Source organism: Cnephaeus nilssonii (assembly GCF_951640355.1).
Source record: "Cnephaeus nilssonii genome assembly, chromosome: 7".
Classification (NCBI taxonomy): domain Eukaryota; kingdom Metazoa; phylum Chordata; class Mammalia; order Chiroptera; family Vespertilionidae; genus Cnephaeus; species Cnephaeus nilssonii.
The window spans coordinates 14,792,146-14,817,997 of NC_137078.1; the positions used below are offsets into that span (position 1 = coordinate 14,792,146).

At 41.3% G+C, this 25,852-nt stretch overlaps 1 protein-coding gene across 1 annotated transcript in view; it reads right to left on the reverse strand.

Annotated features, from left to right (window-relative positions):
• Positions 1–25,852, reverse strand: part of F13A1 (coagulation factor XIII A chain) — a 172,800-nt gene that overhangs the window by 109,628 nt on the left and 37,320 nt on the right. The window contains exon 4 of the mRNA XM_079778427.1: positions 9,786–10,037. Coding sequence (XP_079634553.1) covers positions 9,786–10,037 — 252 coding nt within the window. The remainder of the gene's footprint in view (positions 1–9,785; positions 10,038–25,852) is intronic.

Below are 25,852 nucleotides of genomic sequence, written 5' to 3' on the forward strand. Positions count from 1 at the left end.
TCATCATCCTATATAATGAAAGGCTAATAATGCAAATTGACTGAATGGTGGAACAACCGGTCGCTATGACGTGCACTGACCACCAGGGGGCAGACACTCAATGCAGAAACTGCCCGTTGGTGGTCAGTGCGCTCCCACAGGGAGAGCACCACTCAGCCAGAAGCCAGGCTCACAGCTGGCGAGCACAGCAGCTGTGGCAGGAGCCTCTCCTGCCTCCCTGGCAGTGCTAATGATGTCTGACTGATGGTTTAGGCCCACTTCCCATAGGCAGCAGGCCTAAGCCATCAATTGGACATCCCCCAAGGGCTCCCACACTATGATAGGGCACAGGCCAGGCTGAAGGACTCCCTTGAGTGCACGAATTTCATGCACTAGGCCTCTAGTATAATCATAACTTTTCCTCCTTCTTTAAGTCTCCCTGTGCCCGTTTCTTACCAACACAGGCTGCATTAAGCCTTGTTCTCTTAGTGTCTTATGGATGCTGTGGTAGCATCCATCCCACTAGAAGGAGGTTGCTCTGCAAAATTTAATTATTTGTTGAAAAAGCATGTATTCAGTATTTGCTATGTGCCAAGAACTTTCTAAGAGCAGCACAAAAACAAATAAACTCATTGAAACACACAACAGCCCTGAGAGGAAGATATTATCTAATCCCCGTTTTACAGATGAGGAAACTGAGGAAGAGAAAAGTAGAGTAACTTCCCCAAGGCCACAGTGCTAGTAAAACCTGAAGCCAGGCTTTGACACTAATACATATGGACTATGACTCTTGGGTCCCAGGGATCAGTTCAGTGTATCCCCACCACCCAGCAGAGAGCTCCTACTGAGAAAATGAGAGGGGGATAAATGTCTGGAGTTTGGAGAGTAAGAGAGACAAGTCCAAGAAAATGAAGGATTTGCCTTTGGGTTTCGGTTACTGTTGATGGGGAGTCGTAAATCCAGGTGGTGCTCTATGAGCCGCGGGGAGCTGTGTAGCTCAGGACCAGGCCACTCCTTCCCTTCTAGCAGCTGAGGTAAATCTTCCCGGAGAATGGGCGGCATAATCATGAATCCTCACCAAGGCAAGGAAGTCAAACGGGAAGCCTTGATTTTAATTTTAAATTTATTTATGACCTTAAAAGAAGATTGAGAGTGGAAAGTACTGCTTTATTTCATGTTTTTACTCAGATCTGTCACTTTAAAATATAGTTGTCCAAAGCTTGGATAAAAACAAACAAACACATCACTATAGAAACTCCAACCACGCCCCCCCCCTATGTTTGATAGGCTAGCAAAAATAGGAAAACTTAATCATCTGCCTCCAGAGACTTTTGCTGTTGGCTTTTTGTTTTGGTGTTGTTTTTTGAAAAACATTGGTTAGTATTAGAGGCGTGGTGGGGTTTTATAGTTCCAGGGGGAAGTTTTTTTCTTCACTTAGTAAAATGGAGGGTACTACTAAGAGGAAAAACAAACTGACCAAGAGCTCAGTGTTGTAGAACCCAGAACTTTGAAGTGTTAGGAGGCAGGTGTGTGTGTGTGTGTGTGTGTGTGTGTGTGTGTGTGTGTGTGTACATGTGTGTATATATAATGCAGTGATTGAGAACTGATAGGAGAAGCTAGGTCTAGATAGCTCATGGAGTTGGAGTGGCAGCACCTTGACCTACGGACAACTTCTTAATCCTCAGTGACCCCTCGTAAACAATCACCAGCATAAAACTCAACAGGAAAAGAGGCCCCGCCCGGCGTCTTTGGTGAATGGGGCACGATGCCACCATCAACTGTGCCCAGCAGCTCTGCCACCAGACAGAGCAGACCTTCAATATTCCTTGTAAATACCCACTCTTCCAGGTGACTAACAAGGCAAATAGTAAACAAGAATGATCTCATTCATTTTACTGCTCCTCTGGTGGGAATATGAGGTAGTTTTGAAAAAAGCATTATGGGCTGAGAAATTTTATGACTCAGTAGGATTGATTTCAGGTAACCTTGGAAATTACCACTTGCCTCTCCACCTAGAGAAAGTAAGAATTTATAACAAATATGTAAAAATGAATGCCAAGCCTATTGATTTTAGTATCTGTATAAGGTCTTTGGGAGAAAGGGTTATTCATCATCACCTGGGCTGAAAAAATTTTTTTTGCATATTTCATTTAAATTTAAAGTAAGCCTCATCTCAAAGTCAATGAAGTAAAGCCTAGAAGAGTGAACTCAGGGATCAAAGGAAACTATAGTGGCCAGAAATGCCACCATGCAAGTTATCTCTGCAAAGGCTGCCTGATGGTTTACATCCGAGTCTGGATTTGTAGCTCATCCTTTGGAAGGAATGATGGTTTGGACCCTTCAAAAAGGCAAAATGTGTCATCATTTTAGTGAAGGGAGAAATTCTGAGTGAGGGTATTAGGAATAACTTCTACTCCCCTTCCTTTTGTATAAAAGCTGAACATCACTAGAGACAGAGGGAAGATTTATGCTGGGCGAATGCAATCACTCTTTGAGGGAGTGACTCCATCTACAGAGCAAATGTATCCCAGATTGATGTCATCATGATATGTTTGTCCATCTCAAAGTAAATCAGAAGGACTGGGGACTCCAGCAGGCTGTGTTCTGTAGGCATGTTAGGAATAAATTATTGTCCACAGAGCATATAAGAAATGGCATTTCCAGAGTCTGTGCTATATATATGTTTTTATTGATTTCAGAGAGAGGAAAGGAGAGTGAGAGTGAGATAGACACTTCAATGATGAGAGAGAATCATTGATCAGCTGCCTCCTGCATGCCCCACATTGGATATTGTGCCTGCGACGTGGGCATGTGCCCTGACCAGGAACCAAACTGTGACCTCCTGGTTCATAGATTGATACTCAACCACTGAGCCATACCAGCTGGTTGTGCTTCCTTTCTTTCTGGAAGGTTCCAAAGCCACTGTCTTTCTAAAATGGTTCAATACATTCTAGAGGCCTGCCTTTGTTCCTATTAACTCAAATGACACAAATCCATAAAACACAGGCAAATATGTTGCATTACATTACAGCTCAGATCAGCTTGAGAAGTTTATTTGATTTGTTTGTTTTGCCGTTTAAGGACTTTTCCATATACTCCAATATCTTCCGAAGACAGACTATTATTCATGAAGCAACTCCACAGAGAACAGTGTCAGAGATTCTTTCCTTAGCATGTGGACTCAAAGGGAGCCTGTGCCCTTGTTAGCACGCTTACATTTTTTTTTAAAGAAAACTTTTGTTTGCTCTTATAGTTATCAACCTGGCTTTATTTTTAATGGCAGGCCTTTCCAATGTTGATTCGAACATTATAGAAGCTTCCTGGCAGGCATTTACTTCTTGTTTATCATATTACACAAGACAGAATACTAATGTTCTGGTTAAAAAAAAAAGAGTTTATCCTTACCAAACCAGGAATTCAAGTTTCAACCGTAGCTTGTTTCTTAATTTTCTATATGACCTTGAGAAATTTATATAACACCATGAGTCTGTTTTTTCTCTTGAAATATGAGGCTATTAATCCTCTCCCTGCCTGTCAGAGTAATGGTCATCAATTCAATTAAGTAAACATTCATTGAGCATTCACTCTGTGCCTAGCACCATGCTAAGCTGAATGAGAGAAGGATCCTGTTTTCCAAAACACACAATGCAGGGAGCTCCTGGCTAGGAGCATTCTTTGAGGAGTATAAAAATATTACATGCCGGGAGCCAATTCCAGCATGTCATAATTACAAGAGTTGCATCAAAAGTTTGATGAAACTTAGAGTTAACAAGGGCTGAGTCATATAATGTAATTACCTGTTGGAACGTCTAAAATGCATCTCCCCCAAACCTGAATAGGATTGTTTGCTGCCAGACAGCTCAGGGCATCTTATTGCCTCCTGTTGGCCAAACACCTGAACAGTTTAGGCTATTCCCCAATCTGACAATGTTTCTGTAAACCCTACCTCTTGAAGCCCTACCCTTTGAAGTGTATTATCTCCACCTTGCCTTAGGACAATTTGTGTTAATAAATAGCACGGGATCCTGAGCCAAGGGGTAGTCTTTAGCTCCTTTAGCTGAAGCTCCTCTGACCCCCAATGCCTTTCAAAACTATCTTTCATCCTTGGACTCTTTCTTAATCTACATGCAGCTCCTTTCTCCAGATTGCTGAACTCTTTATAATGCTGGGACTAGAACCCCGGTATTAATGGACGCCCACCTAGGGGCACCAATAATTACACATATAAAGAATTGTAAAACATATGAATTGGCAGATTAATTTGATTTGACCTTGATTCTGGGGTCACCTGTATGCCATTTAAAAGAATGTTTACTTTATGTTTTCTGGGGTCCCTGTGGATTGCAATACCACAATGAATGATACTCACTTAGTGTAAAAAAATGATGAATGAGCCTCTAATGATTCTGACACTGGGAAGAGTGATATATGAACTTTTATTCAGTAGAAGATTTGAATAAGCAAGGGCTTAAAGTTTTATATAAGCTTTATTAAAACTTCACAAAAATTCACTTAAACAACTATTGGATTGCTATTGCATACAAGCACTATTCCAGGGGCTAGAGAGGTCTCCTCTCTTCCCAACTAAACCAGATGCCCTTATTACATGTTCTTATTGTGCCATGATTTATTTTAGTGCTTTTCCCATTTGTGAAACCTTTGTAGAAGCTTTCTGAGGGCAAAGATTGTCTATTTCACTGCCATATGCCCAATGCCTAATATAGCATTAACCCTTCATATTTGTGAGTAAATAAATAATACTGTTGTACTACCCATGGGCAATTATGTTGTCATGGGCCTGGAGGAGCGGGCAAGACATACTCTCAATATGTATGGATTGAATGGATGAATGGCTCTAGTCTGAGGGTATGAATTTTGATCTGGGTACAAGGGTTTCCAAGATAAAAAGTGTTGGTCATTGTTACCCTGAGAAATACCAGTCCTGGTGATTACTCCATTCTGTACTGAAGGATATAAAAGATATGTATAGTTACAAAGAAAATAGTATAAGGATGAATTTCATAATAAAATACAAACTGGTCATATTTACTTACTACCTATTAAAAGCACCCAGATACTTAGAAATTTATTGATTTATTTACATTAAATGTAATTGATTTCTTGGTTTCAAGGAAAATACAAAAAAAATCACATGGAATCCATGGGTAGAAATACCAGGTGCTAATTTGGTGTCAGATGCTCAGAGAGAAAAATCTACACACACATGTTCCCACAAACACACTCCCACATACACCATATAGGTGTTTTTTTTGACATTTTTCAAGATGGTTCATTGTGAGATTACATTTACAACTTACCTGTGATGGTAGGTGGTGTGAACCTAAAAAGCATTTATTTGGAATTATTAAATCAATGAGGCAAATATTCACATTAAACATTAAGCATGTACTAGGTACTGTGCTAGGAGATATATACAAGGCTGATTGAGGTAAAGAAAATCAATGATGGAGAATATGGGCGGAAACAAGCCACCAAGAAAAGAAATATTCCATAATAATAAATGATGCTCAACCAATGAAATACTGACCTGGATGAAGGACAGAGCACAGGTATGGGGCATCTAAATCTTTCAGAACATACTATCTGGCACTAAGGCTAAACTACCAATCTGGAACATTCTGAATTTAAGTAGTAAAATGCATTCAATAATACAGAGTTTCTGAGTAATCAGAATTCACAAAACTGTCCGACTCATTCCTGCTGCCTTTGTGGGTACAGTTCTCTTTCCAACCTCTTGGAGAAGGGCTCCCTCCTGGAATTGATCTGAAGCCCATTTGGTACTATTAAATTAAAAAATCTAGCCAATAATTCTCCTTGCATCCCTCCTGCCCTCACTAGTGTGGGATTGCTATTGATCCCCATTAATGATTTAGTGATTAAGGATAGATTGCCTATGAATGCAAAGCAAGCTGAAGGGCCCCTTGGAAGACAGCTGAGCATGCCTTTATCAATAAGTACTGTACATGCCCCTATAATTTCAACCCAGTGTCCTAAGCCACCTTGGATGCCACTTCCACATTGAGTATGCTGTTTTCAGCATCTTGCTCACATTGCTCTCTTTTGACAATTTCTGATTTTCTCTTCTGTTATCTTTCCCACCTGGGCAATGGCCAAACCCCTCTCTTTTTATCTACTTTCCAATTGTCAGACCATATCTTCAAGAGTCCCTTGTTATAAATTAGCATATGCAAGCACAAACTGGGTGATTGTCAGGCAACCATGTATTTGAGTGTGTCTGGGGTTCATGACACAGACCCCCTTTTTTTGGCTTATGCCTTAGCTTGTAGGCTGGGAAAATCACACAATAAGTGAAATGAGGAGATGGCTTCTTTCTCTCATTTCATTAACATTCCCTGGGAGATATCAGTGAATATTGACATTGGAACATAAAAAGTTATTATCTTAAAAGCCGACACCAGAATTTTTCTGGAAAGATGGAATTGTCTTCAAAAAGTGTGGTGTCCCTAAAAGCCTGACTATTGGAGGAGCACAAACAAGAAAATAAGAAAAGGTTGCTGAACTGCTCTGCATGAGAAAAGAAAGAGTTTTCTTCGAAGAGAGGATGGGAGAGACTTTCGGAGAACAAGGAAGAACAGAATGGGCAAACAAAGAGGCAGTGAGATAGGGAGAGCCTGGGGTTAGGTGTGGGGAGGAGTCAACACAATTTTAAGAGTAAAAAATACTCTCCTGCATTTTGTACTTATTGATTGATGATTATTACATGAGCCAGTGGTTCTCTAAGTGTGGTCCCTGACTAGCAGCATTAGCATCTCCTGGGAACTGGTTACCAATGCAAATTCTCAGGCCCCACCCCAGACCTGCTCAACCTTCGGGTGCTGCTCAGAAATCGGTTTTAACAAGCCCTCCAGGTGATTCTGATATGTGTCAAGTTTCAGAACCAGAGTAAATCTTCCCACCCCTCACCCTCCACATCAAATTGCAATTAATTTCTAGACATTCTGGATGCTTCGTGGAATGTTGTTTGGAGGAGCATTGTTGTTTTTGAGGCAGCATTGGTGTCAGCACTGGGAGAAATAGGATTCCTGGAGGCGGAGATGGAATTAAGGACAGGAACCCCTAAGGGATTGGCAGAAATGTTTGGACTTTCACAGGCCAAGGGATTCGGGGCCGGAGGGGATTGCAGTAGTGTCCCTGTGTTCTGGGGAGCAGGGAGGACCCACCTGCGTTGTTTCAGTAGGTAAGAAGCCCACTTCCCACTCCCGGCTCATGTTTAAGCCTCTAATTCTCTTTCCTTGCTTCTTATTCTCCACAGATGACTTTGCTTTACACTTCACTGAGCAAAAGAGAATCACAAAGTGGCAACAACGTCATCCTCCTCCTTGATTCTAGAAACCCATGCTTTCGCCCACCTCCTGTTTTATTCCTGTCACAATGGAGGGTGGACAGCTCCATCTGTCAAGCCCTTCATCTTGTTCCCTGCATCCTTCCTCCTCAAGGATTCCACTCTGGAAGTCAGGGCTTCTCAACCTTGGCTCCAAGGATCCCCTGAAAAGCTTTTTAAGGTCCCCAAGGCCAATGCTGCACTCCAGACAAGTTACCTCAGGATGTTTGAATGGGAGACTGAGGCATCAGTAACTTTCAAAGCTGCCCAGGTCATTCCAGTGTGCATCCAAGGATTTGAGCCATTACCCTCTCTCTGGGCAGCGAGCCCTTTTCTAGGTTTGTCTTCATCACCGTAAAATCATGCCTACTCTCTCCTGTTTTAAAACATTCTCCTCTGATGCTCATATCACCATCTTGGTGTCACAGAAAGTCTTCCTGACTGAAATGGCAATGCCTGTTATCTCCACTTCCTCACCTTGCATTACACTGTAGCCCAAGCCCACTTCTCTGGCTTCTTTCTATAATAAACAATCCTTTTTTCGTTCCCTAGTTTCTTGTGTATTTTCCAAACACATTACCACTGTCTTTCCTTATCATTCAACTCATCAGCAGCACTCCAAGGAGCTGATTGCTGCCTTCTTGAATCAACCAATGTATCTGCCTCTGTGACAGCGTGTTCTTCTGATTGCAGCTCTGAAAATGGCAAGCTAGTTGGTTAAACCAGATACATAGAGTAATTCTTTTTTTTAAATACTAGATTTTATGGATTTCATAGAGAAGGGAACAGGGAGAGAGAGATGGAAACATCAAAGATGAGAGAGAATCACTGATCAGCTGCCTCCTGCATGCCCCACACTGGGGATCAAGCCTACAACCCAGGCATGTGCCCTGACCGGCAATCTAACCATGACCTCTGGGTTTATAGGTCAATGCTCAACCACTGAGCCATGCCAGCTGTACTACATAGAGTAATTCTTGACTCCACCTCTTCTTCACCTCCCATGTTTAATCTCTCTGCACTTTCTGTTCTAAGTCCAAAGTAGATCTCCAATCCATCTTCTCCTCCACTCCAGTGCTACCAATGTAGTTTCTGTTTGGTATCTAAAGTTATCCCTAACTTAATATTTTCAAAATCTTAGTTTGTCTCTATGCCTCAGTCTTTTCCATCCCTGTAAGTAACATTACATTCACTCAGTTGCAGAATGCCTTCTATCTTGTTAACAAGATGACTGTAAGCAGGAGTGCACCTTTGAACGCACATGGCCCAGTTAACACGTTACCATCAACCTTGAACATCTGTCACACAGATAAGGCTATTTGGTACAAGATAATAGGGGTGGTGGGTGGGGAGTATACTAGTAGAATTAGCTCAGTGCCATCTGCCAACATTTGTGGAATAGATAATTCAAAGAAAAGGTCAGTAGGATCCAGGTTAATGTTACATAGAAGTAGAAAACATTGTTCTTCACTTATTGTCTATGTCCAGATTAACCCTGATTCAAATGCACCTCTCACAAACAAGAGCCACTCAAAATTAGCAATACCTTTGAGTCATTTTGGAAGATTTTAGAGAGAAATGCATGTGGGGTAGATGATGTGAGAAGTCTCCCACGCTATGTCAGATTTTACATGTTTCATTACTTATTTCTCAAGATCTAAAAGTGGTTCCTTTCCATCAATGCTGCTGCCTCTGGAACTAAAATCAGTCCATGGCAGTGTGGAGGCAGAAGGATAGACATGGGGATGGGGAGAACATATTGTGTAGGTCTGAGTTTTTAAACTGAATTGATAGAGAAATTCTTGGACTTGGTTCAGTTTATTTAAGTAAAACTAGGTTAAACGGCAGCAGACAGAAAGAAGAATCAAAAAAGCAGCAGAGATTAAGTTGTATTCCATTAAAATAAAGTTATATGTTTGCACATCCAGACTTATGACTTATGAAATTTGCATCCACTATGCATATAAACAAATTTATAGGATCACTTAGACCTTAAGGCTTTCTATTCTTGAATTAGATAGTGAAATTAGTTCCACTATGGACAGGAACAATTTTATTGTATTTTTCTGAAGCCAGATTATGGATCTTAATAGTTTTGAAAGTCAAGTTTCATAAGTCTATTTCGTTCACAGAGCAATCACAAACACAGAGGCCATGCCATAAAAATATAATTTGACAATTAACTAATTGTGCAACTTTAGGCAATCTTTCGTTTTTCCTGGAATAAATGTATAGCAGCATTAATGTTATGTATACAGGTTTTGTTCTCATATACTTTAAGGACAAAATTCTCATTTTTTTCTGTCTTTTCATAGTGGTGGTGGGGGAAAAGTGTATGTAGAAAAGAAACATGTCTTCCACAATAACTCTGCTATAACTTCAAAAAAGAGAAGCATCATAACTATATGAATTGTTTTTAGAAAAATAGACGCCTGCCCTTTACCTTCACACCAAGGATTGAAGAGAATGTAGGTGTCGGTTTCTGGGTTCCGGCTGGTGCGGAGTATACCATAGGGGGTCCAGACGGCAACGTACATGCGGAATTTCCCCACAATGCACTCAGGGGAAGACTGGATGGACAGCCGGACAGATCTGTCCTCTCTGCTGATGACTTTGGCCCCCCATTTGCCACTTCGCAGCTCAGGAACGACAGGAACTGGGATGTAGGTTCCCTTGTTCTCCTGAGGGTAGCGCCCTGTGCGAAGAAAGAACGAATGTAGTGTTGAGTGTATTTCACAAACCAATTTTGTCCTCCCTCTGCCACCTTACAGAAGAAGGTGGAAAATGATTTGCTGTATTACACTTGAAATCGTAAGAATTGGGTTGAATATCATTTCTACTCCCAACTAGCTACATGATGGTAGTCCATTTTCTTAACTTCTTTGAGGCTCAGATTTGTCATGTCTAGATAAAAAGAAATAATATGTATAGGAATTTTTATTGGTTGATTAATAAGATATAGAAATACTAATCTGGAAAGCAAAAACAAAAATGGAGTTTATAGAGTACTGTGAAGTTATCCTTCCCTGAAATTCTGCCCCCTAAAAAGTTAGAATTGCTTTTTTAAGGACATAAGGCAAATGTTTTATTTTTATTTCTATTCTGTATGTAATTGTATTATCTGTTATATTACCTATAACAGAATTATATGTATAGGTTGTCATATGCAACCATTTCATACACAACCAAAACATGTGTTTATTGCCAGTCTTATTAACGATGTAGGCTTGTGTCATAGGCTAGAATTCAGGCTTCTGAGGCAAATTATCTAGTTTTGAGTCTTGGCTCTGCAATTTCCCTAGCCTTGCAACCTCTGGCAAATTACTTGACCTTTAAAAATCCCTCTTTTATTCCTTCTCTTCATCAGCAAATGAGGGCAATAATACTATCTAAGAATGAAATAAAATAATACAAGTAAGATTCATAGTACATCATTCCTCATGCATAACAACTTTTTAGCTGTTATTTCAATAGAAGATTAAATGTTGTTATATTTTACCATGTTTCCAGACTCATCATACTTTACATATAAACTATCTCAGGGTAAATCTTATTTCTCTTTATTACTCCATGTAGGACCAAGTTCTTATTTCATATGTTAATCTTATAACTATATTTTACCAATGGGCTCCTGAAAAATCAAAGTTTCATTGTATGTAGAAATTCAACATTCTTTAACTTACAGTTTAATTTACAGTTTAGTTTATAAGGTAATCAAATGCATCAATAATTTAAACTGAGGCAAAATTTTCAGTTATACTTATTCCAAAATATATTCCATATTTGATTCTTCTTTACTTGAAGAAAATCCATATCAGACTAAGTGTGTACATCATTTTGATTGTAAACAGAAGAAACTTCAAGAGCAAAACGTATTCACTTTAATTGTTTTAAACAAAACATGTAGAGGATACTACATTAAAACAAATAAAAATGATGCTTCATGTTAGCATCTGCAATTGCTGAGGTCTTTAAAGTATTCTTTGGTCCATGTACTGTTGGGATAGAGCCTTCTGAGGTAGTGGTTGTGTAAGTTACTCTAGTGAGATGCTTAATCTTAATGAAAATAATTTACACAGTGTAAGACAGGGAGAAAGATTAGAACCCCAGTGCTTTGCTGTGTTAGGGATATCAGTTAACCACCACTCAAAATGAATGTTATTATAAATCTCTTTGTAGTTTAGTTCTGGAAATGAAAAGAAAAGAAATTTTAAAATATAATGGAAGGCCTGACTGGTTCAGTGGATAGAGCATCGGCCTGCTCACTGAAGGGTCCCAGGTTTGATTCCTGGTCAGGGCACATGCCCAGGTTGTGGGCTCCATACCCAGTGTGGGGCATGCAGGAGGCAGCCAATCGATGATTGTCTCTCATCATTGATGTTTCTATCTCTCTCCCCACTCCCTTCCTCTCTGAAATCAATAAAAATATATTTTAAAAAATAAAATCCTATATAATAAAGAGGTAATATGCAAATTGACCACCGGGCCCTCTCACAAGATGGCCGTCCCCATGTGGTCACAAGATGGCCAGCAGAGGTGGGCAGTTGGGGCGGGACCAGTCCTGCAGGGAAGGGCAGTTGGGGGTGACCAGGCCTGCAGGGGAGGGCAGTTAGGGGTGACCAGGCCGGCAGGAGAGGGCCATTGGGGGCAACTGAGCTGGCAGGGGAGGGCAGTTGGGGGCAATCGAGCTGGCAGGGGAGCAGTGAGGCGTCCATAATGCTGGCAGTGGAGTGGTTAAGGGGTGACCAGGCTGGCAGGCAGAAGCGGTTAGGGACAATCAGGCAGGCAGGCAGGCGAGCGCTTGGGAGCCAGCAGTCCTAGATTGTGAGAGGGATGTCCTACTGCCGGTAGGACATCCCCTGAAGGGTTCCAGATTGGAGAGGGTGCAGGCTGGGCTGAGGGACTCCCCCTCCAGTGCACGAATTTCATACACCGGGCCTCTAGTATAATATAATGGAAGCTTTATGCCTGGCACACAGTATGGGGTGACTCAGGATATATTTATTGTTTGGTGTTTGAAACAGCTCCTGGAAAGTAAAAATAGAAGGAAGAAGAGACCATTTTACCTGATCTGGTTTTAAATCTGGAGAAAGGTGGGTGTCCCAGGGAAAGGCAGTCACTTTTGTTGAGGGGACTGTTGTGGCCACGGGGAAAGCAGCCTCTGACCTAAGTGTGAGTGTGGGCTAAGCACTCGTCCTCTCTCAATTGAACCTTCACTTAAAATGCGGAGAATCGTGGTCATAGTTTGTGATGAGAAGGGCAGCTCAAAGAATGGCAGTTATCACTGCTATCCCCGTTCTCTCTGGCTTTCTGATTTCTGTGCTCCAGGAGTTCCAGGAAGCCAGGATGGGTTCACCAACTTCCAACAAATCTATAGAACCCAAATCTGCTTTCAAAGGCCTGTTTACTCTACATCCCAAAATCTGGAGCTGACTAATATTTCTGTCAGGAGAACTTATACAGGCCACACACATGTACATACACACACACACACACACACACACACACACACACACATACACACACACGATGATGTTCATTATTAACCAAAAAACCTTAATGATTCCAGGATTATCACAAAAGAATCACCTGAGACCTGTACCTCACTCATAATGAAATACTACTCATAATTTCTGACTTTGTTAATCATTTATGGTCACTGTAATCTCCATTCATGCCCCAGAGCAGGAGCTGGCTAACCAGAGTCCAGGGGCCAAAAGTAGCTTGCCACCTATTTGTGTGAATAAAGTTTTATTGGGACATAGTCAGCTCGTTCATTTGTATATTATTGTGCTACAGCAGCAGAGTTGAGTAGCTGTCACAGAGACCATATGGGCTGCAATGCTTATTTGTATTTAGTATATTTAGTATGTGGCCCTTACCATAAAACTTTGCCCACTTTGCCTTAGAGAATTTTACAGTTTACTGGGATGACTTATTATAGACACAGAAGTCTAAGACTCAGAAGAAAATACCATCACCTAACTTTTCCTTCCAAAAAAAATTTGTTATTAAACCAACAACAAACATCTGCACTATTATTAGGTCAACATTTAGTTTCCTTAAAACCTGTGAGTTAAATTCCTCAGTCTTGTTCCACTATACATAGCTAAAATATTCAATTTAATTAGTGTAAAAGCTGTCAAGACCTTTCACATGGAGATGGAAATAAAGGGACAGGAATAAAGGTTTGTTTCCTTGGGTCCCTACAGCAACCCTGTGTGGGAATTTTCACAGGTGGGAAACTGAGGCTCCATGAGGTTGTCTCATGCAGGACATCATGTAACAGGGTGAGTGGAGGCAGGACTTGGACCAAGATCTCTGCGCTGTGAAAGCTGTTCTCCTTCCTCAGCATCCAGCTACTTCCACAAAGGTGAGGGGGAGGGTGCTGGAGGGATTAGGAAGATGAAGGAAGCCAAGAGGGAAAGAAAGTGGGAAAATCTGAAGGGATATGAGGCAAGAGGAGAGTGAGGGGATACATGATGGTGGATAGTAGACGTGTACGTCAGAAAGAAGTTTGGATCCAAGGGCTTACCGACTGGTGGCGAGAAAGCAGACCCTGCACAGAGGGACTCAGGGCTCCAAGGGAGCTGAGCTGGGAAGGTTTCTAGAGTGATGTCAGTGACTGGAGGGAGAAGGGGGAGCAGCACCGATAACAGGTCAGGCCACGTGGCACCAGACCGCCATATGGAAGCGAATCAGGAACAGGCGGTGATTACACTCATTCCAAAGGGAGAAAAAAGAATTCACATCTGCAGGCCTTTTCATATTCACTGTATGGGAAAGCTGATTATTGATGTGAGACCTGACATGTCAATAGCACCTCAGGGTATTGTCGCCTGCTCTGTTACACCATGTTTAATTCTGAATATAATGATTTCAGTGGCAGCACTGAGGAAGGATTTGCCATGATTGAATTGTGAGTAAGGAAATGGTGACAGAGTAGTATTTCATTTCACTAAAGAGCCCTTCTCACCCCCAGGACGTGGCATGTTTAAGAAACCACAATCGGGCTGCACTCCGGAACACCCATCTATCAACATCCATGACTGCCTATCAACTGTCCTGAACCAGCTTGGGCGAAGCCTGCCGTACTCAGGTGACCACGTGCACACATTTGCTGAGGTGTATAATGGCTAGAGAGAGGTTTTGTTTTCTCCAACCTCAAATTGTGTAATTTTGGTGTTTAAAAAATCTGAGCAAGAAAAATAGAAGCAGGAAATTTAATATCTCCAAAAGATCCTCATTTAATTTTTAATAATATAGACTACTAAACATGAAAAAATATAATTACCAACTGCCTTTTTTCATACTTATCTAAAATCGGTGCCATTTCCCCAAGTGATCTAGAAATTAACATACACTTTTCGTTTAAATGCTGGTTTTAATCTGTAAATTATTTTTGAGGCCACAGAAATACTACTAGTATTTATTTGTAAGGCAAACTCTGGAATACCCTCATGCTTTCTTTAATATATTGGAATACCCTCATGCTTTCTTTAATCGCACTCTCTCCTTACACATAAATGAATACAGAGAAATGTAACTACTTTAGCTCCTTACCCCCCTTTCTTGCCCTCCCAGCCTGGAATCAGACAAAAGATGGTGAAAATATTTTATTCCTTTAAGATTTTATTCTATATCAACCTTGGCTCAACGGGCCTGAGCTTTTTCATGGCTTCTTCACATTTCTTCCAAGTTGGTAGGAGAAATCTACCTCCAGCTCACACTCAGCTCTATGTGACTTTGGGGAAAATCCACTCTCAAACATTCATTTCATACCTGAGAACCCAAAGCTTTACATAGGTAGTAACGCACAGAGGAATCTGTTGCATTTTACAAATTAACTTTTTATTCAGTTGACGGCTTTGCAATATTTTCACATTAAAAACACAACATCCTATGTGGAGATTAGGTTACCAGGATGGCCACTAATTAGAATGTAGGATGGTCAGTACTGCTGAATATTGTTGCTAATGGAGTGATTCGGACTTCCCCTCACTCGTGTCTAGAACCTAGAAGGACATACTCAACACGGAGAAGTAGGTCCCAGCAGCTGACAAACACACACCTGTCAGTCACTTTCTTCTGATGCTCTGACATGAAGAAGCTCCTACATCAGGGCACCCCGATTTCCCTCATCTCATGTGCAACACAACTGTAAATCAAGTGGTCATGATCTGTGGTCCCCCTACTATACTTAGTGATAGTAACACTTCTGGTTGTGCAAGTCTTAATGAATCACCAGAAAACCCCAAACAAAACCTTTCCCTTTATTTACTTAGACATCTATTTTTCTCATTGAATTGAATTAAAGATATTATCTTGTTTGTCCTTATAGCCCCACAGGATGTCACAATGCCTTACACCAAATGGGTGCCCAATAAATGTCAATGGGACTGAACAGAACCTTTTGTGGATGTCCAGTCCCATTAAACACATCCCAGAGACTTTAGAAGGCCTGAGAGGAGATGCCTGGAGCAAGCCCACCATCACTCCAGCCCTTCACACAAAATAAAAAATTCTAGTTCTAGACTTTTTCTTTCAGAGGGTGTTTTCCATTCAGATATAAATACTTTTAAGCTGAACTCTGACTCCACCTAACTGCAGACTTCCTTTAATAGTGAATTCTTATAGAAGGATTGTCTCCAAGGAACTCATGAATATGTCATGTCTCCAGCTGGTAAGGTAAATTTTATGATGTTCATTCATTTTTCCATTTGATTCATTTGTTTTTTCCCCAAGACGCACCATTCATGTTCAAAGTAATCAATCTATTTCCAAATGGGCCCTGGAAGGGTTTCTGTGACAGCGTGATGCATTGGGCAGAGCTGGAAGCATGAGGCAGTGCCTTGTGAAGGGAAACAACCTTGTTTCACCAGCCCCAGGATGGAATGCAGATGCAGAGATCAGGATGGAAGAAGTCCCTGAATAGTTTTTAGAAACATCAGGTTACTAACGACAAAGACGAACAACACCAAAAAAAGAAACAATCAAAAAGGCACAGAAATCTCAGATGACAGCAACAAAGAGGAGAGAAACAAAAATGGTTAAGCAATTTAGTGAGGACCTCCAGGAACCCGCTCTTTCTATTTCACCCCTTATTTTGTATGATGTAGATGCATAGACATAGATACATGGATATATGGGTAAACATAAACAATATTTCCTAAAGGATGAAAGCTGCCTGGTGCTCTTATTCTGTGGCTCCAGCAAACTGGGGAAGGAAGAGGAAGCTTCTGGAGGAAGGGACTGAGCTTTAACTGGGTATATTCCAGTGGCTTACATGATGCTTGGAACATAGTAGGTGCTTAATAAATACCTGGTAGTTGGTAAATTGAAGGTAGATATTTTTAAGGTGTCTTGCCTACCTTGATTTTATTTCACTTTTCTTTCAATCAATGAGGTATCATTTTTTTTTGGCATGTATCTGTCCAATTTTTTCAACACCATTTATTGAAGAGACTGTCTTGACTCCATTGTATGCTCTTGCCTCCTTTGCCAAATATTAATTGAGCATAATGGCTTGTGTCAATTTCTAGGTTTTCTGTTTTGTTTTGTTTTGTTTTGTTTTGTTTTGTTTTGTTAATCCTCACCCGAGGATATTTTTCCATTGATTCCTAGAGAGAGTGGAAGGGATGGGGAGGGACACAGAGAGAGAAACATCGATGTGAAAGAGACACATCGATTGGTTGCCTCCCACACACGCCCCAACCAGGGCTGGGAATTGAGCCTGCAACCAAGGTATGTGCCCTTGACTGGAATGGGACCTAGGACCCTTTAATCCATGGGCCAACTTTCTTTAATAGTGAATTCTTATAAAAGAATTCATTCATTCTTATAAAAGAATTCTATCCACTAAGCCAAATTGGCAAAGGCTACCTCATTCTCTTAAAACCTTTTTGGAGTAGGGTATAATTTTGTGGAATATATATGAAACCAGCACTGTGCTAGACTCTTTGAATGATTCAGAAAAAATAATAAGGTGACCGCCTGATGCTGACCATCCTCATGAAAAGCGCGTGCCTTCGATGGCCAACCAAGGCCATAATCTGGGTATGAAGAGACGAGACCCTGGCTCAGGTGGCTGCCAACAGCATGGAGAGGAAGGAAAGAACAGGAGCTAAAAATTTCAACAGCACTGAGATAAGAGAGTTTCTTCATCTGTGAAATAAAACTGTAGCGCTCCTCTGACAAATTTGGCTCACATTTGAAATGTGCCCACAGTATGTCAGGCTATAGCTGGGATTATTGGCCTGAGGAGCAAGGTGTGGTGGGGGCTTCCGAAACATAAATTGTCACAACTGGTGGGTGTAGTGGAAACCCAGAAACTGCCTACAAAAGTCGGAAAGACCCCTCAGAGAATGTGGCTTTGAGATATGATCTTAAAGGTGGACAAGGTGGAGAGCCTTCCCAACAGAGGGAATAATGCAAGCCTGGAGCCTAAGGGAGCGAGGAGACCCTCAGGACACCTGTGGCAAGAGAAGCAGCTGACTTGGACAGGAAAGCCCAAGGACCTTTGATGCTGTGCAGAGTTGTTCCGGCTGCATCCCAGGAGGGGCTGGAAATGAGGCAGGAGCCACTGAGACACTCTAAGTGGCCTATGAGATGTGCACTTATTTCAGAAGATCATTCTGGCTGCAGGATGGAGAGTGATCAGGAGGGGGCAAGAGCAGAGTCAGGAAACCAGTCAGAGGCTGCTGAAGTTTTCAGGGGAGACCTGACAGTGCCCCCAGAGGGATAATGATTGGCTCTGCTGGGCGGTAAGTGGAGGCATACAGGGTAGAAGCAGGGAGCTGGGTCAGAAATGAGATGCTGGCTCTGAGTGAGAGGAGCTGAGCCAAAGATAACCTCAGGTTTGGTTCATTCTTCACTAAAGAGGTTGTGAGTGCCGACTAGCTGCCAGGCACCGTTTGAGATGTCGGGCATACAGCCACGAGAAAAAGCAATCTCTTCTAACCTTAGGAGTTATGACTACTAGTAAGCTGAAAGCCTGGATGAGCATGCTGTTTTGAAGAGTTTGCTCCAAAAATTAGGGACTGATGTGGTTAACCACTATGCTGATTTACTCAATGAAGCTGGTGTTCTGGAAATTCCCTTAACCACATGTGCATGTAACCTAATTTAGAGAAGACAGAATATCTTTAGTCTTTAAGAAAAAATAATTAATGTAAAATCTTTACTATTTAGACAAACTTGGTTATAAACATAACACTGTGAATTTGTTCATAGTACTGATCCAATTCCTAGGGAAAAGGAGGAACAGGAGTTAGAGAATTTTAACTTGAGTTCCATATTGTACACTGTGGACTGGTAACTATTGTCTGTGTTTATCTACTGTGCCAACTGACTGCCTGGTTGCTCTCTGACCCAATGCCCACATCTTCCAGAACCCTCTTTTTGGTTCCACAAGAAGCGCCATTCCCAGGCTCCTTTACCCTCTGGCTTTTACTTAGTTTAGCCAGTGAGAGGCTTTGGAGGCAGAGGGGGAGGGGTGGGGAGACACCAAGGTGAGTCCCCTTCTCTCTCTGCTTCCTGAGAACCCAGGTCTCCTCGGTGCTCGCCTGCTGTGGCTCCAGCTCTTAGCTGGCTTCTGCATTTTGGTGGGACCTCCTCCTCCATGTTCCTCCCATTCCAGGTGTGGTGGCAGTTTTTTTCTGTTACTAATTTCCGGGTTGTTTCACTGTGTCACCTGTTTGACTTCTTAGTTGTTCTCTCACCAGCATAAGCAATTTCTTTGAATAAACTTCTGTTGATTATAAAACTGGAGAAATTTTTATTTTATTGTCTGGACCCTGCAATGTGTCAGACATTGTACTAACACTCTATTTTGGCTTTTAAAGTTATATCCATTTTATATCTGGGGACACTGGGACTCAGAGAACTTAGTCACTGGCTCCAGGTTACATAGCTCTCAAGTTGCCAAACCATGATTTGAACCCAAGTCTGTTCGGGCCAGCAGTCATGATTAGGGAAGCTAATGAAACAGTCTATTTTCCATATGTAAAATGGCAATTATAAAAGGTGAGAATTAAATATAAATATATTTAAAGGCCATGTCATGAACTGAACAAATTATTATTACTCTCATTTTTATGTGGTGTCTGTGGTGACAACAGCAAAGAAGACTTACTACACCTATTTTGTTTTTATTTCTGAGCATGACCACGTGAGTAGTAAAGAAGGGGCTGGGTTTGTGCTACAGGCAATTATTGAGCACCAAACCCAAATCGAAGATGGCTGCAGAGCAGCTGCAGCCTGTGTCAGGTGCTCCCAGCCACGGGCGGATTTACTTCTCAACTACAGAGCAATCTACTTGAAAAACCAACTGAAGCGTAGCTGATCAGAAATGTTCTATGTAAGGAGCACTGAAGAATCCATCCACATGGAGACTGGTCAGAGAAGCATAGTCGAGGAAAGGAAGAGCCCCCCTTGAGCAGGTGCGATGGTTAAAAGGCTGGCGGATATCGTGGGTGCAAACTTCCCTCCCCCTGGGAGTGTAGGGTCTCAACCCCTTGCAGGGATCCCAAACCCAAAACAGCAGAGACTGGAAGGAGAGCCCGCTTAGCATGGGGCAGAGGGAACCAGGGGGATTCTGTCTGCTTGAGAGACTTGGATCGCACCTTCCCAGTGAAGGAGCACTCCTGATGTTAGCAGACCTGGCTTAATAAGTTTGCTCTGGGCTCCGACTGCTGGAGAGGCTGCACTGCCATGTTTGGGCCGAGGGGAATGGTCTGCAGTCACACCTAGCAGTGACATTGAGGGACCCTCTACTTTCTTGAAAGGCAACGTTCAGAGTCCTAGTTAGTGATTAAACTGTTTGGCTTGGGGAGAGGAGAAAGGTCTGTCCCACCTGGAGCACAAGGTCGGAACCCCTCCCCCACCTGTGGAGCTGCCCAGCCTGCCCTGTCCGGCTGGGTCGGTGGCATGGGGCAGTGACACAGGTCTGGAATTTTTGGACTACCATGAAGAGTTGGGAGCCCAAGAGGAGCAAGGAATTTTGGTCCCCACTTTGCTGAGACCAGCTGAGGAAAGAGATCAGAGTCCTGTAAGGGGTTGATTTTCTACCCTCTCCTGCTTGGTTTGGTGGCAAGAGAGCACTGGTACCACTCTGAGCTGCGATTTTTGGATTCTGTCCCCCAGAAGGCTTCTGTCGGGGAGACAGATGGGCAAGAGCTGAACTCTGTGTGTACCGCAGGAAGGCTGTTCTGAGCTTCCTGTGAGTTCTGCCAGGCAGCCTCTGGAAGGAGAAGTAGAACCAGTCCCCACCCCCTGCAGGCTGTAAACACCATCCCCAACAGGAGACTGTTTGGTTCAGCTCTGTGAAGTCCTGAATACCCTCACTGGGTGCAGTTCTGTGCAGGATTAGAGAGGAACTCAGACCAGGACATTCAAAGTATAAGACCCTCAGAGGCTTTTGTCTGGAACCAGGAGGAAGTGTTTACCCCTCCTGCGGGTTGGGCAGGCAACATTCTGAATCAGAGACTCTTTTGATCTATCCCCTTGAGCCCAGGGCAGCTGAACCTGCTCCTGCAGAGGAGACTGCAGGCTATACCCAACCTGAACCTACAGCAAGTCCCCTGAAGAAGAAGTAGAGTTAGAGTCTCTGGTAGAGACTAAGGAGTTTGGCTCTGAAGCAGAGACTAATTTCCCCTCATTGAGTGCCTGACTATGTAATCTCTAAGCAGGGGGCCCACTGGGCAGAGCTAGGCTAGCCTGAGTTTATCCTAAAGTCTCTTTGGAAGGCCCAGGAGGAAGACTCAGGGTGAGGTAGGCTAGCTTATAGGTGGGAGCAGACCTCAGGGAGCCTCAGTCCAACCACAGATCTTCCCCCAGCTCTAAGCTAAAAGTAGCTGATAGATGGTATTTGTAACTGGCCTTGGACTGCCTGTGTATAGTTATCACTCTGTTCACTGTTTGTGTCTATGTCTGCTAAACTTTTGTGTTCATGGGAGGGTTAGGGTTAGGGCTAGGGTTGAGCATCAACCCATGAACCAAGAGGTCATGAGATTGATTCCCAGTCAGGACACATGCCCAGGTTGCAGGCTCAATCCCCAGTAGGGGGCATGCAGGAGATAGCCTATCTATGTTTCTCTCTCATTAATCTTTCTAGCTCTCTATCCCTGTTCCTTCCTCTTTCTCTAAAATCAATTAAAAAATTAAAAACAAACAGGAGGATAGTTTAAGGACAATATGAAACACAACAATACCTGCATCATAGGGTTCCAGAAAGAGAAGAAAACAAGCAAGAGATAGAGAACCTGTTTGAAGAAATGACAAATAACTTGCCTAGCTTGGTGAAGGAAAAAGTCACACACGTTCAGGAAGCACAGAGAGTCCTAAACCCAAAGAAACCCACACCAAGACACATCATAATGAAAATGGTCAAGATTAAAGGCAAAGAAAGAATCTTAAAGGCAGCAAGATAAAAACAGTCACTTACTTACAAGGGAGTTCCCATAAGGCTGTCACCTGATTTATCAACAGAAACACTTCAGGCCAGAAGAGATTGGCATGAAGTATTCAAAGTAATGAAAAGCAAGAACCTGCAACCAAGACTGCTCTATCCAGCAAGGCTATCATTTAAAATATAAGGCAAAATAAAGTGCTTCCCAGACAAAAGAAGAATAAATAAGTTAATTAACACCAGAGCATCATTGCAATAATTGCTAAAGTGACTGCTATAAAAATAAGAATAAAGAAAGAGAGAGAGAGACAGAGACAGAGAGGAACATAGGCATAAAGAAAATACATTGCAATAATAAAGACCTATCAATAATAATCTTACATGTAAATGGATTAAATGCTCCAATCAAAAGATATAGGTAGATGAATGGATAATAAAATATGACAAATATATATGCTGTCTACAAGAGACCCATCTCAGAACAAAAGACTCACACAGGATGAAAGTGAAGGGATAAAAAAATTTTCCATGCAAATGGAAACAAAACAAAAGTGGAGGTAGCAATACTTATATCTGACAAAATAGACTTCAAAACAATGGTCATAACAGAAGGCACAGAAGCTCACTACATAATTCTAAAGGGATCATTCCAACAAGAGGATATACCATGTTTAACATATATGCACCCAATATAGGAGCACCTAAATATGTAAAAATCTCTTAGTGGACATTATGAGAGAGATTGACAGCAATGTAGTCACAGTAGGAGATTTTAACACCCCACTGCCATCAATGGATAGCTCTTCAAGGGAAAAAATCAACAAGGAAACAGCAACCTTTAACAACACACTAGATCAGATTATTTGATCGGTATTTATAGAACATTTCTTCCCAAAGCAACAGAATACACATTCTTCTCAAGTGCACATGGAATATTATAAAAGATAGACCACAAATTAGGACACAAAATAAGACTTAAGAAATTGAAGAAAATTGAAATCATATCAAACATTTTCTCAGATCACAATGGCATAGAAATCATCCATAATAAAAAGCTCAAAGATATTCAAACACATGAAGGATAATAACATGTTATTAGAAAATGAAAATGTATGAGATCAAGGAAGAAATAAAAAATTACCTGGAGGAGACAAATGAAAAGGAACACACAACAACCCAAGATCTATGGGGCACAGTGAAAGCAGTCCTGAGAAGAAAGTTCATGGCATTATAGGCCTACTAAAAAAAAAATAAAAAAAATCTCTAATAAACTACCTAATCCTACAACTAAAAGAATAGAAAGAAAACAACAGGAAAATCCCAGAGTAAGTAAAAGGAAGGGAATAATAAAGATCAGAGTGGAAATAAATGACATAAAAACTAAAAAAACAAACAAACAAAAGATCAATAAAGAGAAGTACAGGCCAATATTCCTGATGCATATAGATGCTAAAATCCTCAATGTAATATTAACAAATAGGATCCATCAATACATTAAAAAATTCATACATCGTGACCAAGTGGGATTTATTCCAGGGATGCAAGGATGGTTCAATATTTGAAAATCAATAAACGTGATATACCACATAAGCAAAATGAAGGATAAAAATTATATGATCATATCAATAGAATCAGAAAAAGCATTTGACAAAATCCAGCACCCATTTATGATAAAAACTCTCAGCAAAGTGGGTATAGTGGGATCATATGACAAACCTATAGCCAACATCATATTCATGGGCAAAAACTAAAGCATTTTCCTTAAGATCAGATATAAGATGGATGTCCTCTTTCATCACTCTTATTCAACATAGTACTGGAAGTTCTAGCCATAGTGAGCAGACAAGAAGAATAAATAAAAGCATCCAAATTGGAAAGGAGGATGTAAAACTGTCATTATTCACAGATGACATGATATTGTACATAGAAATCAATCCAGGAGAGAGGTCATCTGCAATAGTGTCAACATTAAAAATTTTTAATAAAAATATAAATAAATAAAAAGTTAACCCAAAACAGAAACAAAAAAATTATTGAGCACCATGTAGCTGCCAGCCACAGTTCTAGATACTGAGAACACAGCAATGTCAACACAGATATGTTCATAGAGCACAGTATGTTCATAGAGCATAAATGTGAGCTGATATGATCTGTTTACCTCTTGTGGAGGTAAACAGTTACTAAGCAAATACATATATACTATGCGAAATGGAGATGAGTGCTATGAAAAAATAAAGTAGCTTAAGGGGACAGAGATTGATGAGGGTGGGTGTGCTCATGGGGAGAGAGTGGCCAGAGCAGGATACTCTGTTAAAGTGACATTTGAACAGTGATGTAAGGGAAGTGAGGAAATGAGCCCTGTAAACATGGGGGGAAGAGCACTGCCGTAAGTGCAAAGGTCCTGAGGAAGGCGATACTTGGCATACTCAAGGAGATCGATGTGCCCGAGCAGAGGGAACTAAAAGGAGACCCAAAGGGGATAAGGTCAAGGAGAACCAGGATATCAAGTCAGGCCTTGTAGGCAGCTGTCAGGACTTTGGAATTTATTCTGATTGATTAAAGTAGTCACTAGAAAAGAGACATGGACTACATTAAGTTATTTTAAAAACCACTTTGATTGCTGTTTGAAGACTGTAGAAGAGCAATTTGATTGCTATAAAGATCTCTTGACTTCCCATAATATTCTCATTTTGATTGTTGATCATGAAAATCCCTCCAATAGAGAACGAATTAGAGATAATGCTAAAATGCTTTTATCCCTGGAAAAGGCAATATGTTTGCTTAAATTTGTTACTCTGTGATATGAAACCTTTTCTAAAAGCTGGTGTTAGCAAGTGGGAGAGAACTGGACATTGTGAATAGGGAAACTTGCTCACAGGGGATGGTATAAAAATGTGGCCACTTGAAGTACAAAGGTTATCTACATCACAATGGTTTCTAGGGCAATCTCTAGCCCTTTTCCAGCATGAGTTTAAATGAGGCTCTGTTGTTCTATCAGTCCACTGAGGGTGAACCCTACTCGGAACTAGGGATATGGAGGAAAGTGATAGGATGTTGGTGTCACATGTCTAGTTTAGTGTCCTTTGATGGATTTTATGATTGTAAACCAAACTGCATACCAGTTTTTTGTCCTTCCTCACTCCAACTAGTTATGCAACACTTTCAACTGGCAAAGGATGTTTCCACATATCTTGGGGTTCTGCCACCCCCTCAAGCAGGGCTCTGGAAGCCCCAGGCAGGTTTGGAAGGGGTGGGAAATACTCCAGACTGAAAGTAGGGATCACTGACCAGGTACAACAGCCAGCAGCTTTGGGGCCCACCTGTTTCATGATCTTAGGCAGCTTCAGGAGGCATTCCATAAGGAATCCTCTCTTACTGGTACAAGAATTACATTTTGTCAGCAAATGGCAATTCTGTGGAGCCAAAGTTTCACTTGTGTATGTTTTATCCATCATGTAAGTAAACTGAGGCTTATGGGTATTAAGAGAAATGTTTATTCAGTTAAAATCATGGCAACTAATTTAAAAAACATTATTGTTAGCCAACAAGGATAACATCAAAAGTTTGGTTGAATGTCTTTCAAACAAAACAGGCCTCTGATGAATTTTTCACTAAAACAGTTAATTCTTATTAATAATTTAATGGCAACACCAAAAGGACAAATCATTGGTAATTCTAACAAAATATGTGCCTGTCTTTTAAATGCATTATATATGAATATAATAACATAATTTGTTAAATGAGTTTGCATTGCCAGAGATTAAACCAAATGCTGGTAAAGCAAAAACCAGCGTGGCATTAGGATGCAGTCCACTTGGTATTAGTCTGCATGTGGATATTGACAATACATGCTCAATAAACATTTCTTTAAACAGGTATTTACTAGTGCTTACTATGAGCAAAGTATTTTAACTTAACCTTGAGGTGACAGGTATAGATATAAGAGATGTACTAGTATGTGATATACTTTCTGTGCTCAGCGAGTTTACAATCAAACATCCAAGTTTGGTCTATAAGTTCAGTCAGAAGACTACTGTCATGTGACAGTAACAGGCCAAAAGCAGTGCATTGGTGGTGGAGTTAAGAACAACTTTAGCCCTAGC